The 19,153-nt window shown below is 41.4% G+C and overlaps 1 protein-coding gene across 1 annotated transcript in view; it reads right to left on the minus strand.

Annotated features, from left to right (window-relative positions):
• Window positions 1–15,728: 15,728 nt before the first annotated feature.
• LOC137502823 (NF-kappa-B inhibitor alpha-like) overlaps window positions 15,729–19,153 on the minus strand; it is a 43,857-nt gene continuing 40,432 nt past the window's right edge. Inside the window, exon 5 of the mRNA XM_068229870.1 lies at window positions 15,729–16,039. Within this exon, the coding sequence (XP_068085971.1) occupies window positions 15,979–16,039 (61 nt within the window). The 3' untranslated portion in view covers window positions 15,729–15,978. The remainder of the gene's footprint in view (window positions 16,040–19,153) is intronic.

The raw sequence follows: 19,153 nt of genomic DNA on the forward strand, positions 1-19,153 counted from the left end.
ATCCATCCATCCATCCATCCATCCATCCCCGCGTTGTCATAACATCCGTTGCATAGAAATGTAACCAAATGTCTTCTCTTTGCTGCTTCAGTTTCGTAAGTAGTCGATCGTAATTTGTCGTGGATGGTAGTGACATCTTCGATCAGGAAAGATTCCTTTGTCAGAACCTTAGCCTACAAGGAATACAAAGCCTGCCCAATAGCCACTCATAGCTGTCCGCCCTGTGGATGTTATATTTGCCGCTAGAGGCGCTGCAATTCAACCTCACATGAACACCTCGGTTGGCGGTATTTCTACACGTTGTATGCTTACTGGTGACGTTTACTACGAAAGTTGAATGTTAATATTGATAGAAATAATGAAACTCAATAATGATTTTGTTTTTGTCCGAATCCTTGGCTGAATAGTCAGCGCTGAGGCCTTCGGTTCAGAAGGTCCCGTATTCGATTACCGGCCGAATGCGTGATTATAATCACGTCTAATTAATTCTTCTGGCTCGGTGACTGGTGTTCGTGTTTGTTGATACAGTGATTACTAGACCTCTGATTTTTAGGTGCTAAAATGTTGTTTTAGCTGCCTAAAACAGACTCTCAAATAGGCTCTACAAAATTTTTAGGCAGCTGCAGTTTTATGTATCTTAATATGCATTATTTAAAACACCGTGTTGATTTTGCTAAATTGATAATAATTCGTTATGGGGAAATATAAAACAAGTTTCACTCACTCACCTCTTGCTGCAAACGTCGCAGAATATAATTTTACCATCCGACGTGAAACGGGTAAATCCTTGTAAACTGAGGATGAATTGGAACCTGACACTTTCGGCTTAATTCACACACTGACCAAATTGGAAAAAGGTATTGTCAAAATGCGTCAATCATATTACAATGGTGTACTGTTGCGTACCGTGTTGTAAACAAGGCTCTAGAAATAAAGTTCCTGGAACTAGTTTCCATGAATTCCCTTGCCAAGAGCCAACTAGCGAATTATGGATTAAAGCAATAAGCAGACAAGGTATGGTACAGTAAATACGCAGACCATGTGACGGCAAAAATTAGGTTACTTATTATTATTGCTCCTGTTCTGATGATAATAATTTCCTTATTCTGTTGTGTAAGTGGTACCAAAGATAAGTTATGGAACCCTAGTGACCTCTCCGTCGAGTGCTGCAATGGCATATATTGGAGGGTATTTGGTAAGAGTTGTCGAAGACCACATGCCATGTCAAGAGTGTGTTGATAAAATTAGTAGTATCCAGAGTCTATTTCCACTAACGTCATTAATAAAAATCAAAGACAGAGGTGGTCTCACGTCTCAGGTATCCAAAGCCAAGTCTTGTTTCACTGCTGATGAAACTGGGGCAAGTAAGGGACGAAATGTTATCGGTAACGCTAGGTAGTCCAAAAATAGCACGAATATTAACCGAAATACTGTTGCCACGTGTTGCTAAAAATCCTATTCTACAGTGTGGGAAAAGTGATCATCCTGAGGAACAAAGCAGAATAATACTGCAGAAGTTTCTGCACTCCTCTGTCACTAACTGCGCTAATGACATGACAGATGAGTATCGCCGAGAATACTTCTCGAGAAGAAAATATCAAGGAAAATAGTTAGTCGTCCCTTTTCACTGAAAATCTACGGTGCGTTAGTAAAAATATCTAGTGCATACCTTATATCCTTTTAAATGCCAGACATAAATTGCGACAGTTTTACGTGTTATCTGAAATGAAAACCCACGTCTGAATTGAACTCCTAGGGGTAAAAGGTGAACATTTATTATTTTCTACTTCATTCTGCTCAGTAACGTATATAATATACAGGAAGTATAGTGTAGAGGTGAATTTGTGCTGGTTTTAACTCCCGTTACCAATGCTACTGAGTGCTGATGTGAGGTGGTATATTAGCGCTGCAGCGGTCAAGACGCGCACTGCCAGGCGGACAGTGTTTCTGAAGAGAACACTGCGAGTGAGCAGGCTTTGTATTCCTTGTAGGCTAAGTCAGAACCAAAGAGGATAGAATAGAATAGAATATCAGAACATACACAAGTCGAGATAGTGTATACTTCGAAAGCCCCCAGAGCTCTCTAAGTATGCGGCTTTGACTTTCCCTATTCATCGTAGACTATTAAAGTTTAGGTATTCCCAGACGAGTTGTAGACCACAGGTGATTATAGGCACAACTTTAATATTGAAGAGCTGTACCGCTGCTATATCGATGCGATATCTCGAATAGTGAATCGACTGAGAACGAATTACACTGGCTGTAGGTGTAGGTTGGCTGGCTGGCTGGCTATGGACGTGGTTTCAAACTCTCCGGCACGTAAATATGCAACTACTTTACATTCTCCTATCCAAGTTGGAGACGTTTATATTAATTATTAAACGTAAATAAATAATTTGTTTAAGATATTTATGGTTAACATTTATATTATGTTATTTGTTTCGAGGTCTGAGGGAATATCTTCATTACTACTCCTATTAAAGATTAAACTGTGCGCACATAAATAATCTTACAGTCAAATGTTCGTCAATGACACTCGATTTTCTGAATTTTTGGAGTGCCCATGCGTTCTGCCCTAGGTAGACATGCATAGGCATATTTAATAACACCAACCTTTTTAAGATGGATACTCCTTTGACTGACGGTTACCGGTAATGTAACGGTTAGTGTTATTAGCTACCGTCCTCGGGGGCTCGGGTTCGATTCTCGGTACTGCTAGAAATTTAAGAATGGCAGGAGGGTTGGTACGTGGTTGAAATGGTACATGCAGCTCACCTCCAATGGGGGTGTGCCTGAAAAGAGCTGCACCACCTTGGGATGAGGACACGAATTTACTTTACCAGTGTAGATATTTACAGAAGGATGTTGTTGTTCGAGTCATCAGTCCATAGACTGGTTTGGTACAGCTTTCCATGCCACCGTATCCTGTGCTAACCTTTCCATTTCTACATAACTATTGCATTCTACATCTGCTCTAATCTGCTTGTCATATTCATACCTTGGTCTACCCCTACCATTCTTACCACCTACACTTCCTTCAAAAATCAACTGAACAAGTCCTGAGTGTCTTAAGATGTGTCCTATCATTCTATCTCTTCTTCTCGTCAAATTTAGCCAAATCGATCTCCTCTCACCAATTCGATTCAGTATCTCTTCATTCTTGATTCGATCTATCCATCTCACCTTCAGCATTCTTCTGTAACACCACAATTCAAAAGCTTCTAGTCTCTTTCTTTCTGAGCTAGTTATCGTCCATGTTTCACTTCCATACAATGCCACGCTCCACACGAGACTTCAAAAACATCTTCCTAATTCCTACATCAATGTTTGAAGTGAGCAAATTTCTTTTCTTAAGAAAGCTCTTCCTTGCTTGTGCTAGTCTGCATTTTATGTCCTCCTTACTTCTGCCATCGTTAGTTATTTTACTACCCAAGTAACAATATTCATCCACTTCCTTTAAGACTTCATTTCCTAAACTAATATTTCCTACATCACCTGCCTTCGTTCGACTACACTCCATTACTTTTGTTTTGGACTTATTTATTTTCATCTTGTACTCCTAACCCAAGACTTCATCCATACCATTCAGCAACTTCTCGAGATCTTTTGCAGTCTCAGATAAAATAACAATATCGTCGGCAAACCTCAAGGTTTTGATTTCCTCTCCTTGGACTGTGATTCCCTTTCCAAATTTCTCTTTGATTTCCTTTACTGCCTGTTCTATGTAAACATTGATAAGGAGAGGGGACAAACTGCAGCCTTGTTTCACTCCTTTCTGGATTGCTGCTTCTTTTTCAAAGCCCTCGATTCTTATCACTGCAGACTGATTTTTATACAGATTGTAGATAATTCTTCGCTCTCGGTATCTGATCCCTATCATCTTTAGAATCATAAATAGCTTGGTCCAATCAACATTATCGAATGCCTTTTCTAGATCTACGAATGCCATGTACGTGGGCTTGTCCTCCTTGATTCGATCCTCTAAGATCAGACGTAAAGTCAGGATTGCTTCTCGTGTGCCTACATTTCTTCTGAAGCCAAATTGATCTTCTCCCAACTCAGCTTCAACTTGTTTTTCCATTCTTCTGTAAATAATACGTGTTAAAATTTTGCAGGCATGAGGTACTAAACTAATGGTGCGGTAGTTTTCACACCGGTCAGCCCCGGCTTTCTTGGGAATAGGTATAACACCATTCTGCCGAAAATCGGATGGGACTTCTCCTGTCTCATACATCTTACACACTAAATGGAATAACTTTGCCATGCTGGTTTCTCCTAAGGCAGTCAGTAATTCAGAGGGAATGTCATCAATTCCAGGTGCCTTGTTCCTATTTAGGTCACTCACAGCTCTGTCAAACTCTGACCTCAAAATTGGGTCTCCCATTTCATCAGCATCAACAGCTTCTTCATGTTCCAGAACCAAAATATCTACATCTTTACCTTGATACAACTGTTGGATATGCTCCTGCCATCTTTCTGCTTTGCCTTCTTTCCCTAGAAGTGGCTTTCCATCTGAGCTCTTAATATTCATACACCTAGATTTCCTATCTCCAAAGGTTTCCTTGATTTTCCTGTATGCAGCATCTACCTTTCCCAGGACCATACAGCCTTCGACATCCTTGCACTTCCCCTTCAGCCATTCTTCCTTAGCTATCTTGCACTATCTATCCACTTCATTCTTTAATCGCCTGTATTCTTTTCTGCCCTCTTCATTTCTAGCATTCTTGTATTTTCGTCGGTCATCAATCAGGTCTAGTATCTCCTGAGTTATCCACTGATTCTTAGTTGATCTTTTCTTCCTTCCTAACATTTCTTCAGCAGCTCTACTGACTTCATGTTTCATTACTCTCCACTCTTCCTCTATAGCGTTTCCTTCAGTCTTTTCATTTAGTCCTTGTGCAACATGTTCCTTGAAACAATCCCTCACACTCTTTTCTTTCATCTTGTCTAGATCCCATCTTTTTGCATTTTTTCCTTTCTTCAACTTCAGATGGCATTTCATGATCAACAAGTTGTGGTCAGAATCCACGTCTGCTCCAGGGAAAGTTTTGCAATCCAACACCTGGTTTCTGAATCTCTGCCTAATCATAATAAGTCTATTTGATACCTTCCAGTGTCTCCAGGTCTCGTCCACGTATACAGCCGTCGTTTGTGGTGTTTGAACCAAGTATTGGCAAGGACTAAATTATGATCAGTGCAGAATTCAACCAGCCGACTTCCTCTTTCGTTCCTTTGTCCCAATCCAAATTCTCCTACTGTGCTACCTTCTCTTCCTTGGCCTACCACTGCATTCCAGTCTCCCATCACAATTAGATTCTCGTCACCTTTGACATATTGTATTAAATCTTCTATCTCCTCATATATTCTTTCAATTTCTTCATCATCCGCTGAACTAGTAGGCATATAGGCCTGCACTATTGTGGTGGGCATTGGTTTGGTGTCTATCTTGACGGCAATAATTCTTTCACTATGCTGGTCGTAGCAGCTTACCCGCTGCCCTATTTTCTTATTCATTATTAAACCAACTCCTGCATTTCGCCCGTTTGATTTTGTGTTGATAATTCGGTAGTCGCCTGACCAAAAATCTTGTTCTTCCTGCCAACGTACTTCACTTATACCAACGGCATCTAACTTTAGCCTATCCATCTCCCTTTTGAGATTCTCTAACCTACCACAACGATTCAAACTTCTAACATTCCACGCTCCGACTCGCAGAATGTCAGTATCCATCTTCCTGATGATCGCCCCCTCTCGTGTAGTCCCCACCCGGAGATCCGAATGGGGGACTAGTTTACCTCCGGAATATTTTACCCGGGAGGAAGCCATCATCAGTACATCATTCATACAGAGAGAGCTGCATATCCTAGGGAGGTAGTTACGGCTGTAGTTTCCCGTTGCTTTCAGCCGTGTAGCAGTATCAACACAGCTAAGCCATGTTGAGTATTATTACAAGGCCGTATCAGTCAATCATCTAGACTGCCGCCCTTGCAACTACCGAAAGGCTGCTACCCCCCTTTCGATGAACCATTCGTTAGCCTGGTCTCTCAACAGATACCCACCCGATATGGTTGCACCTGCGGCTCGGGTATCTGCATCATTGGGACACGCAAGCCTCCCCGCCGCGGCAAAGTCACATGGTTCGCAGAGGAGGTACAGAAGGATATCCGTATTTAAACGATCCTCAGCATATCCTATCTATTTCTGGGGTTTTTGGTAACGATGTGCTTGAGCCGGGCTCGAGCTGCTCGAACACGAATAGATGATGTCAGAGTTCGAAGTTCGAGCTTTTGGGCGCTAGAAACCTCAAGACGGCTGTGTTAGACTACTGAGCTAAGGCGATACCGCCTCGTCCTGAGTTTGCTGTGCGCTTCTGTATATTTTGAGCGCATGGGCGCCCGCAGGATCTTTTCCAGGGGGGGAAGGGGCACATTAACAATTTTCTTGAATATAAAAACCAATATAACGTCAGCAACATTAAATTGTTTACAGAAACTTCCAGTTATAACATATGCTAGATGACTGTCAGTAATTTCAGTTTATGAAATAATCTGGTATGATATTAAACAGTTGAACATCAACATCTTTAGAATTCCAGGGGGGGGGGGGGGGGGGCAAGTGCCCCCACCTTGCTGCCGCCCATGTTTGAGCGTATAATCCCTTCAAACTGTATCTGCAATTTAGAGACAGCCAAAATCTGTGTATGTGCGACGAGTCGTTGCAAATGCCTCCCCAGAATATACAGACTGCCTCCAGAACTTCATTTTAATGTACAGTACAAAGACGACGGATCACAAGTTCTTCTTACATTGTAATTTGTACCGTTGCAGGAACATACTTTTGTTACTATTTCATCCTGGCCAGAAGTTTTTTTTGTTGTTGTTTTTTTTTCTATTGGATTTACGGCACACCGACACAGATAGGTCTTATGGCGACGATGGCATAGGAAAGGCCAAGGAGTTGGAAGGAAGCGGCCGTGGCCTTAAGCAGTAGTACAAATAAAATCTGTCTCTCCAGACACCGTACATGTTTGTATAACTTTAAAGCCTAGAGTTTTAACTGCGGTACTTAACTATATTTTTAAAGCGTTTTCAAGTCCCTGAAGAATAATCAGGCGGCAAGATTGAACAACGAACGATACCGTACGTGTTTAAAAATGATAGAAATAATGAAACTAAATAATGATTTTTGCTTCTTCCTAATACGATAGTTGAATGATAATACTGATAGTAATAATAAAACTTAAGGCCGGGCTGAGTGGCTCAGACGGTTGAGGCGCTGGCCTTCTGACCCCAACATGGCAGGTTCGATCCTGGCTCGGTCCGGTGGTATTTGAAGGTGCTCAAATACGTCAGCCTCGTGTCGGTAGATTTACGGGCACGTAAAAGAACTCCTGCGAGACAAAATTCCGGCACCTCGGCGTCTCCGAAGACCTAAAAACGTAGTTAGTGGGACGTAAAGCCAATAACATTATCATTACATTAATAAAACTCAATAAGGATTTCAGTTTGTTCGAATCCTTGGCTGAATGGCGTTGTGGCCGTCGTTTCAGAAGTCCCGGATTTGATTCCCATCAGGATCGGCTCAGAGACTGGGTGTTAGTGTTAGTTCCACCACTTTTCTCTTAATATTCAGGCAACACACTGAGCCTCTGTGTCTCAGACGGTAGCGCATCGGCCTCTCACCGCTGGGTAATGTGGTTCAAATCCCGGTCACTCCATGAGGGATTTGTGCTGGACAAAGCGGAGACGGGACAGGTTTTTCTCTGGGTACTCCCGGTTTTTTTCCTGTCATCTTTCATTCCTTGCCTTGTTCCTATTGAGGTCACTCACAGCTCTGTCAAACTCTGACCTCACTTCTTCTGAAGCTCTCAAAGTACAACATTGTTAAAATAACATGAGTACCATGCATAAAGGTACAGAAGGAAATGAAAAGGCAGATAAACTGGCCAGGAAAAGGGCAGAAACACATTTTGTAGGCTCCGAACCTGTATGTGGGATTTCCTATGGACAAGCGTGATGGATAGCGATAGCGTTCTTAAATGTAGCATCCCTGTTATTGTTTCCACAGTAACAGAACATATTCGAGCAGCGTTAGTCAATTTTTTCTCGCCGGTAGCGCCAAACGTCAGACTTCTACTCTCGTGGGTCCTACTATAGTAACTTTGAAGATAAGATTATATCTTTGGTTATCATCTAGGAATGAAATCATGCTTATTTTAGCCCATTACAACCTGCAATACGTAAATCGCCTTTCCGCTATTTACCAGTAAAAAGCAATTATTCACCTCGAAGTTAACGTGTTAAATAAAATTACATTTTACGGTTGCTGTCACGTCAGAAATAGCCAGAAAGACGATGGCAATGTGTGTGCGGATATCTCACCCCCAGGAACTACGGTACTCGAGCAACTCCTCAAAATTTTTGAGGGGGTGCCCAGCAACCCCAACAGAGAGAAGAAATTTAAAAAAAAAGAGATAACCGAAGAAAAGAAAGAAAAAGGGGGGAAGTATATTTTCCATACATTACCAACGGGGGGGGCGGGGTACGGGGCTGAGGAGTCCACTAAAAACTTGTGTTTTCTTTATTCTCAATCACAAGTGACTAATATGGATATTTCATTTTATTAATTAGATCTGATTTATCCAAAACTTCATAAAGGGTAATTGATTCAAGAGGTAATTAAGTTTGCTAAAGATCATTTTAACTATACCTGTTTCTACAAGTACATCAGAACGTTCTTTATCCGCCATGAGAAGATTTAAAATGTACCTACGCTGTGCCATGACGCAAGGAAAATTGAACGACAATGCAAATCATGCAGGTCCATAAGCAAGAAACAACTGAACTCGAAACTGTGGCGAACATTTTCATCAAACGATCGCCTGTTCGTCGGAACACATTCTTTATGAGTGAGAAATTTCGCAGATATATATATAATTCGCTAGGGCCATCAAGGACCACGTTAAGTCTTGTTGCATTTGACACTGAACTTGGGGCCTTCTTTAGAGCCCAAATTTCCCTCATTCTTTGTGAGTGGGCCTGCTTACGCTCCTCTGTCCAAGGGGCACCGTGTCTTCTCTTCGACTGCTCGTCTCGGTTTAGCCCGTTCGTCAATATTTTCTTGCGGAAGAGATCTCTGTTAAGGGCGTCTTCAGCTGAGACATGTAGCATTTGCAGGTCTTCTTTGGTATTTCTAAACCAGGGAATTGTGGTTTTGGGGTTTGAATAAAAAAAGTGAAAGATTTCTTTAGTTAACTTTCTTCCGTCCATTCTTTTCAGATGACCGTAAAATCGTTCCCGTCTTTTTCTGATTGTGTCGGTAATTTTCTCTATTTTGCTGTAGACTTCCTTGTTGGATCTCTTTTGATGGATTCCATTTCTGTACTTTGATCCCAAGATTCCTCTCACAATTTTGCGTTCTCTTTTCTCCAGTTCTTCAAGGAGTCCTTTGTTGGCATTTAGAGACAGGGTTTCGGCTGCATATAGAACTACTGGCTTCAGAACTGTTTCATAGTGACGTATCTTGGTGTTTTGGGATAGGCATTTTTTGTTGTAGATTGTGCGGGATGTTTGGTAGGCTATTTCCAGTTTGCGTACTCGCTCCTGAAGTGCTTCTTTGTCCAGTCCATTTTTCATGATGATCTTACCCAGGTATTTGAATTTGTCTACTCGGGTGATGTCCCCGTATTTTGTATGGAGTTTTGGTGGAGCCTCTTTGATGTTAGTCATTACTTCTGTTTTCTCAAACGATATCTGCAAACCAGTTTGTTCGGCAATTTCCTTTAAAATTTCAACTTGAGCTCTAGCGGTTTCTATGTCGTTTGAGAGAACAGCAATATCATTGGCAAATGCTAAGCAGTCTGTTGCGATCCCCTTGGATTTCGTTCCTATTCTCAATGGACTGTAGTTGGTTTCCTGTAATCTCACCCGCCAGGTTCTGATGATCTTTTCAAGAACACAGTTGAAGAGTATCGGGTATAGCCCGTCACCTTGTCGGACTCCTGTTTTGATGTCAAAGGAATGCGAGACATATCCGTGGAACTTCACCTTGGATTTTGCATCGGTCAGGGTGGCTCTAATTAATGCCAGCAGTTTCAAATCAACTCCAAATTCATTTAAGATGGTTAGCAGGACTTCCCGGTCAATGGAGTCGTACGCTTTCTTAAAGTCCACAAAAACAGACACATACTGCTTGGACCTTAGTGTACAATATCTGATGATCGTTTTGAGATTTTGGATCTGTTCAGCTGTTGAGCGACTTTTTCTGAACCCTCCTTGGTATTCTCCTATTTGATGTTCGACTTGTGCTTCCAAACGCTCCAGGATGGCAAGTGATAGAATTTTGTAAGTCACGGGTAGCAAAGATATTCCTCTGTAGTTGTTGATGTTCTTCATGCTGCCTTTTTTGTGTAATGGATGGATCAAAGCTATTTTCCAATCTTCGGGTAAGGTCTCCTTGTTCCAAATTTCTTCTATTTGCTTTTGCAAGATATCAAGTGATTCCTCTGGGGCATATTTCCATAGTTCTGCTACTACTGAGTCTTCCCCCGGCGCTTTGTTATTTTTCAGACGGGCAATGTGGCGCTTGATTTCATCTCTGTCGGGTGGTCTGGAATCTGGGTACCTGAGTAAGGGTTCCTTGGTCTCAATGGCGCTTTGAGGTTTAGAGCAATTAAGTAAATTCTTGAAGTAATCTGCCAGAATGCTGCAATTTTCTTCATTTGATGTCGCCAGTGTGCCGTCCTTTCGCTCAAAGCATAGAGATGGTGGTTTATAGCCAGTGAGTTTGCGTTTGAAGGCTCTGTAGTACTCTCTGCTTTCATTCTTCCTAAAGTTTTGTTCTATCTTTTCAATGAGAGATTTTTCGTATTTACATTTCTCAGTTCTGAACACCCTAGCTGCTTGGGCACGTTGGGTTTTGTAGGTTTCCCAATCATTTTCTGATTTCGTAGAGTAGTACTGTTTCCACGCATTGAGTCTTTCTTGGAGGACTGATTCGCAGGTACCATTCCACCAGGCATGCTTTTTGCCTCTCTTGATTTCTGCAACGTCTTTGGCGGCCTCAACAAGGAGACTTTTGGCGTTGTTAAAGTCAGTGTCATTTGGTGTAGCCTTCTCCTGGAACTATTCGACCCTTTGCCGAAGTTTATCATTGTCGAAGCGTGTGATCTGTTTGGTTGTCTTCCTTGTGTTTGCGGGAATTGGTTTGAATTTGATAAGAGACATACAATGATCTGAGGCCACATTGATGCCTTTCTTTACCTTGACATTCATAATCTCAGGGCTGTTTCTCCTGGAGATTGCAACATGATCAATTTGGAACTCTCCGAGAGCTTGGACGGGAGAAAGCCAAGTCATTTGCTTTCTGGGTAGATGGCGAAAGTGGGTCGACATGACCTGCAGGTTGTGATTTTCGCAAATGGACACCAGTCTTTTGCCATTGGGATTGGTTCTTTTGTGAGCATGGTAATTTCCTATAACTCTCTTGTACTTCTGTTCACGACCTAGTTGGGCATTGAAGTCACCCAAAAGAAGCTTGACATGGTGTTTGGGGATTTTGTTAAATTTTTCATCCAGTAGGTCGCAGAAATTATCAACTTCGTCTGGATCAGACTTGTTCTTATCGTTTGTAGGAGCATGTGCGTTAACTAGGGCGTAGGTTTTGTTCGCGCATTTAATTGTGAGTATAGACAATCTGTCATTCACAGGTTCGAAATTTGCAACCGATTTAAGGATCTTGGTTCTAACAGCAAACGCGGTTCCAAGCATCACAGCTCCATTGAGGATTCCTCTTTGCGCTTTGCTCTTGAAAAATCGGTAGCCTTCAGATTAAAAAATCTCTTCATCTGGGTACCTTGTTTCCTGTAGGGCCATTATGGATATCTGATTTTCGTGAAGAGCTTTGGTGAGGGTTTTCAGCTTGCCAGTTTGTGTAAGTGAATTTATGTTGAAAGTTGCTAGAAAGGTTTTAGATTTTGGCCTGAGTTTTTGACTCTTCGGGGTACACCGAGACGCTCCGACTCGTCTCTTGCACGATGTCGAGTCTCCCCCAGAATCCGAACGAGACTCGTGCGCCGTGGCGTTCACGACGAGGGATTTATCCGAAGATTTACCCCCTGGGGTATGTTTCTTGAAATGTTGTGCCATCATGCTTTTTGACTTGACTTTGCTTTGGACGGGTACCCATCCTTTTACAACTATGGTTGTTAGCCCTAGAGGTTGCCTCAAGATGTTTTCTGGCTTCTGGTCATTTACCAGTCTTCGCCGTAACCCTGGTAAGGGACCAGTTTTTTTTTTTTTTTTTTTTTTTACGGTGGTATTTTATTTCCCTACTACACTCTGACTCTGCTGGCGGCAAAGCCAGCGAGCTTCCCCAATTCCAATGGGACGCGCCCGATGGAGGTAACCGGTAAATCCCCATATATATATATATATATATATATATGCTAGTTGCTTTACGTCGCACCGACACAGATAGGTCTTATGGCGACGATGGGACAGGAAAGGGCTAGGAGTGGAAAGGAATCGGCTGTGGCCTTAATTAAGGTACAGCCCCAGCATTTGCCTGGTGTGAAAATGGGAAACCACGGAAAACCATTTTCAGGGCTGCTGACAGTGGGGTTCGAACCTAATATCTCCCGAATACTGGATACTGACCGCACTTAAGCGACTGCAGCTATCGAGCTCACAGATATTTAACATTTTGTAGTAAAGACTTAAGACTTTCACTTTCTCCTTTATTATTATACTAATAATAAATGCCAAACTTACTTTATTTTAAAAAAAATCTCTGTTTGGCATCATTCTACGAGAAAACTAGACTTATTTTTTTACCTTAAGATTTTAGAGACATAACTTGTATTTATTTAACTTCCATTTTTAACTCATATATATATTTAAAATTTACATTCTTATAACACACCTTTACATTTAATGTGGATTTTACGTCGATTCTGTGTGGATATACGCGGACTTTTTTTGTACTCAATCATTATTGTTGAAAAAACTGCTAATAAAAGAATAGTTATGTTTTCCATCAAGTATTGCTCATTCGAAAACACCTAGAACCGCATTTTCATGAGGGTTACAGTTCGACATTTTCCGGGGCCTTAACCTTTTTGGAACGTGAGTTTTTACTAGTTGCTTTACGTCGCGCCGACACAGATAGGTCTTATGGCGACGATGGGGTAGGAAAGGGCAAGGAGTGAAAAGGAAGCGACCGTGGCATTACTTGAGGTACAGCCCTATAATTTGCCTGGAGTGAAATTGGGAAACCATGGACTGTCGACATTGGGGATCGAACCCAATTGTGTGGCCACTTGCTAGGTTGGACTTTGTAAGAATAGTTTTCAAAATCTGGCGCCCTGCCCAGGAGAAACCGGTTGGCTGTCTACACGTTACCTGAACAATGCCAGCCACAAGTTGACTCATTTTAGTTCGCAGAAGACACAAAGGAGGGCGCCAGTATTCACACCACAATACGCTCTGTGGCGCCCGTTGATGATGTCAGCAGACGGCGGCAAGCCATAGACTTTAACTCTTCCTTCAGCCGTGCATCGCGCTAGTTGTACAGTTCAATGTGGTTTGTGACTTGTTTTAAGAGGGAAACTTATTGTATGGCCTTATCTTTGTTAATGTCCTGTTTTACAACAATACAATTTGGTTTCAACAACGCGGTTTATCTCACTGTTATGAGTGGGTTTTTTTTTTTCTTTTTCGAAAAGTGCACAACGCGCACCAATTTTTTGTTTTTGGTCTGCAAATTGGTTTTAGAGCTTTGGAATGTATATATCAATGGCGCGTGTGCATGAATACCTTTTAGTTAAAAAGGAATGAAGGAAATCGACCGGATATAATGGCTGGACTGACTGACTTTAGTTTTCATATTTTTTTAAAATATATAGATAAACACGCCTACCAACGTTCGTTAATCTAACACAACCCTTTTTTGGTGTGTGGATATTCATATACTAATGCCATTCTACACCATCTCTCCACTGACAGCTTGAAACAGTCTCCTTACTACCAAGTCCCTCAGCCCAAAATTCGCAACGTTTTCACAACGCTACTCTTTTGCTGGGAATCACTCACAACAAATAGTGCTGCTGTTTTCCAGTTCTCGTATCAAGCCACCCCATGAGAGGGGTGGGGTAGAATGTCACCCATGGTATCCCATGCCGGGGCTCTCAACTTGCGAGTGTAGGTTGGCGACCACAGTGCCCTGAGCTGAGTCCTGGCATTGCTACCACTTGCTTATGCCAGGCTCCTCACCTTCATGTAACCTATCCGACATCACTTGATCAACTCTTGTTTTTTTTTTGATCCAGACGGTATTAGGTTGCAAATTCTAGGGAGTCTTTCATTGTATGCCCTTCATGGCCCTTGACTTCCTTTGGCTGATATATTCATTTTTTGATGTGTCGGACCCCTTCCAGTTTTCCTCTCTGATTAGTGTTATATAAAGGATGGTTGCAAAGTTGTACTTCCTCTTAAAACAGTAATCACCACCACCACCTCCCATACACTAGAACTATACTCTAGTTAAGGGTCTGATCTCTCCTGTACATCCCAACTAAACCCCTAAATACCCTCATATTCATAACAACATGAAGAGATCTGTAACGTTTATTTACAATCCCGTTAATGTGATTCCCTCCATGGCTAAATAGTTTAGCATGATGGCCTTTGGTCCAGGGTGTCCCGGGTTAGATTCCCAGCTGGGACGAGGATTTTAACCTTCATTGGTGAATACCGATGGGTCAGGGGGCTAGATGGGTGCAGTCTTCACAAGTAGACTTCATCATTGGTAGGACCCCATTCACACACACGTCGCCCATCAGGCGTCAACTCAAAAGCTCTACATCAGGCCTTTCCGAAGGCCATACGCCATATTAATGTGATTACCCCAATGAAGATATTACAGTGTACTTACACAGATCCCAGTTCTTTCTGTTTTGAGACAAATTTGAAATTTAAAGACGTATGTAATATTTTCCAGTGTTTGAAAAAGAAATTTAGAAGTGTCGGTACGTTTTCGTAAGTTTTATTTGCACGGTAGCACCCCCGTGGTCAGCGCTCCTGGTTGATGATGTGAAAAATTTTTGTGTACCAAAACCGATAGAACGCAAATAGAACAACAGTTTCTTAATGGACTACTTACCTCCAGCGCTCCTTCCTTTCTTTTCAGCTATTATCTCTTTATTTAATATTTCTTCTCCCTCTTCATTGGGGATAGAGAGAGAAAAAATAAAGAAGGGATAAGTCACTTCAAAAAATGAAGTAACGGAAAAAATGCGAGGGCCACGAAGGGCGTCAAAATGAAAGACTTCCCAAGACTCAAGTGCTCTAATACCATTGGGGTTGGAAAAGAACATGAGTTCAGCAAGGGAGGTCGGACAGGATAGATGAAAGTAAGGAGCCTGGTACAAGTAAGTGGAAGTATTGCCAGGAGTCAGCTAAGTGCCTCATGGTCGCCAACCCACGCCCCCAAGTCAAGAGCACCCGGGGCCCCTTTTATTCGCCTCTTACTGCAGGCAGGGGATACCTTGGGTGTATTCATCTGCGTCCCCCCCACCCACAGGGGGTTCAAATTAATTATCAGCATGTACAACCCTTTAATAGAGATATACCCGGTTCACGTTGTTTTCAGCCACCCTGCATATGGATGGCTGTCTCAGTTAAGAAACTAATTAACAGAGGACAATGGCTAGGGAGAAAGGAGGACCGATGAATACAAGAAAATTGAGTCAAATGCTTTAACCAAAGTTATTACATTTACAACTCAATTCAAGTTTATTTCCGATAAATTATTACAGTATTGGAAAAAAATTACAAATGTCAATTTCTTTTTTTTTCAAGATTACACAGTTGAGATTTAATTATAAGGCTTCTAATATCAAAGAAATGTTAAAAATAGAATATGCACTATATAATATGTTCAAAATTTGGTAAAATATATATATTTTAAAATTATGTGAATTCATTTTGTAGTTCTCCATGTATCAATTGCTTTAGCCATGACCTTCCTGGGACCAACCTTACTGCAAAGAAAAACAAAAGTAAGCTGAAAAGTTTCCATATTTGCTAATGATAGTATTAGAAAGAAACAAACTAGTGTTAAATCAAGTCACAGAGAGACAGGAATACAAACCACTCCTGCTCTGTCCAAACAAGCTAAAACATAGATATCACAACTTAGAAACATTGCAACCAAAACTGGCCTCGGAATATCATTTGAAAAGACAGAAATTATGTTCGAAAAACCAACATCACTGAAAGAAATGAGCATAAATGGTAATAAGGTCAAAATTGTTACCCAGTTCAAATACTCTGGAGATGTAATAACAAACAAACAAAAAACTAAACACTGTTGACCGAAATAAGAACAAACAAGCTGGCTAGCCCACAAAAATTAACCTATCCATTCACACAAAACAGAAAGAACAGTTTAAGAGATCTCCCGGAATAAGGATGTAACCAAGAAATTTTTGAAAGCGAGATTTCAGTGGAAATAGAGTGTATCATGACGTCTCTATGAGGTCGCGTCATCTTATGTCTTACATTTGAACTTCAAGCTTGTTTAGAGCCAGCAGGACTTTGTCCTCTATGGTGTAAGGATGGAACATCATTGCTTGTGTTGGTTCATCACCCATTGTAATAGATCGTTAAAATAAAGGCCATAGATGAAATCATATCTATATTTTCTTGACATTTTTATTGTTATTATTACACTAATATTATTTGCTATCATTTGTGTTCCAAGTGCATGTACAGGATTTCCGTTGTGATGTACAGACATACGTCGTACTTGCAGATTGATTTCCACTGCATCACTTCCAATTCGTACATTATTTTTATAACAATAAAATATGGTTTTTAATAGATGAACTCATCTGTACACATGCATATGCAACTGGTTCAAGTAGTGTATAGGTACCATGAGATAAACCCCAAAACTAATTTTCCTCTCTCCTGAACCATTACTGGTTTGTTAGCTCCATCCTTATTCTGGGGATAATAAAACCAGTTGCCACATATGCAGCAGAGATCCTCTTTCACCTGAATGAACAATCAAAGACCAACAGACTCCACAATATTGAAAGAATTGGAAGAAGCTGAATCAACAAAAAATACCAGAAAGACAAACAGTGGTGGATAGTACCCAACAGTCGTGTACGAAGAGCTGGAACTCTATGCATAAGAGGAGGCTGGGATTCTTTGGACACATCAGAACGCCGGATATGAGACTTCAGAAACAACTGGTACAGTATAATCTTGACTCAAAAAGCACCACAACAAGCTGAAGATAGATCAGAGAAATAAGGGACAATCTGAAGGAAATTGGCCTTACATCACACGACACCACAGACAAGATGAAATTAAACAAAACATCCAGGACACAAGCATCTCCGGCACACTCACAAGAAAGAAACTCGCAACACGAATATTTTCAACACCAGAAAGGGCACGAAGATTGGAACACATGAAAAAAGTACTGGGAAGACTGCAAAGCCCGAACAGTTCCTTTGAAGAGACACGGATAATAGACAGACTAAAGTGGTCTTATGTGGTCATAAAAGAAGAAGAAGAAGAAGAAGAAGAGAAACAGGAACTAGAAAAGAAGTGTAATGATAGGTCAGAGGAGGAGGCAGGACAACATAATGTTAAGACAAGAACAACCTCCATTTTGTCACACACTGCTATTTTCCAATAGATAGGCTCTCTCCCCATCAGTCTCAGTTTTTCTACACCCACCTCTTCTCAGTCTCAGACGAGCTCGTTTCTGCTTCTCAGCTACATCAGGAGGGCGGGCATCAACACTCATTAAAGGGACATCTTGAAAGATCTACAGCCTTCATGTGCAATGAGTGTAGGATAGAAGAAAGCCAGATAGATATGAGAAAAGGGAATGTAAGGTAAGGATAAATACTGTACATCTGCTCCTAAGTCCTGTTTCTTCATATGGGGTAGGGGATGAGGCGAGATGAAATGTACGGCCTGTTTTTACAGCTGGATGCCCTTCATGTTGCCAGCCTCAGTTGAAGAGCTAATAAAGATGAAATAAATGATGGCAAATGAGATTGGGTAAGGAGATGGAAGGAGCTATGAATAGGAAGTGGCCCAGCACTTGTCCGGAAGTGAAAATGGGAAACCACAGAACACCATTTTCAGGACAACTGATGGTCGGGTTCAAACGATCACTTCCCCCGAATGCAGATCCATAGGTGTGGCCACTCTGCTCAGTTAAGATATAAGTAATAAACAATTAGAAAGTATTCAAACTATTAGAATGTAGTGTTTCTATTGCTCCTTCTCCCTGCACTGACCTGGCATTGTGTGCATCCTACTGAGTGTTCCATTTCACTCAAGGAAACATAGATCATAATGGGATGAACTTAACATTTTCTAAACCACAAATTCCCTAACTTTAAACCATGGTTTGTAACTAGGGTTGCAAAGAGTTTAAGAGCGCAATACAGGATATGTTTGACCCCTTCCATACTCCAGAGCAAGCATGTCTGGAGAAATCCCTGATCAAGACTTTAAAAGTTAATTAAGCAAAACTGCCAATGTACAATCAACCCAATTTTACATGAGAAAAAGATTTATTAGAACTCCGTAACTAGAGGAGATATATGCATGAATTTTATTTCTACCCTTAAACATTCTAAAATGCAGCATAACCTAACATCCACGACTTTGAGCACTGACGTTATTAAAATTGCAGATACCAGGCGAGTTGGCCATGCGGTTAGGAGCGCGCAGCTGAGAGCTCGCATCCGGGAGATAGTGGGTTCGAACCCCACTGTCGGCAGCCCTGAAGATGGTTTTCAGTGGTTTCCCATTTTCACACCAGGCAAATGCTGGGGCTGTACCTTAATTAAGGCCACGGCTGCTTCCTTGTCATTCCTAGGCCTTTCCTGTCCCATCATTGCCATAAGACCTATCTGTGTCAGTGCGACGTAAAGCAAAAAAATAAAATTCAAGATTGACAAGTTTGCAACTAACAGGTCGAGATTTCCACTTCTGCATGCAAAATTCTTAGGAAATTGGCATAACTGCAAGTGAAATAACAGAAAATCATGATCAAATATTTCAATGTATATTAACGGTGCTTATTCACATAAACGGAACATCTAAACCATCAAATCATC

Source organism: Anabrus simplex, chromosome 12 (assembly GCF_040414725.1).
Source record: "Anabrus simplex isolate iqAnaSimp1 chromosome 12, ASM4041472v1, whole genome shotgun sequence".
Classification (NCBI taxonomy): Eukaryota; Metazoa; Arthropoda; class Insecta; order Orthoptera; family Tettigoniidae; genus Anabrus; species Anabrus simplex.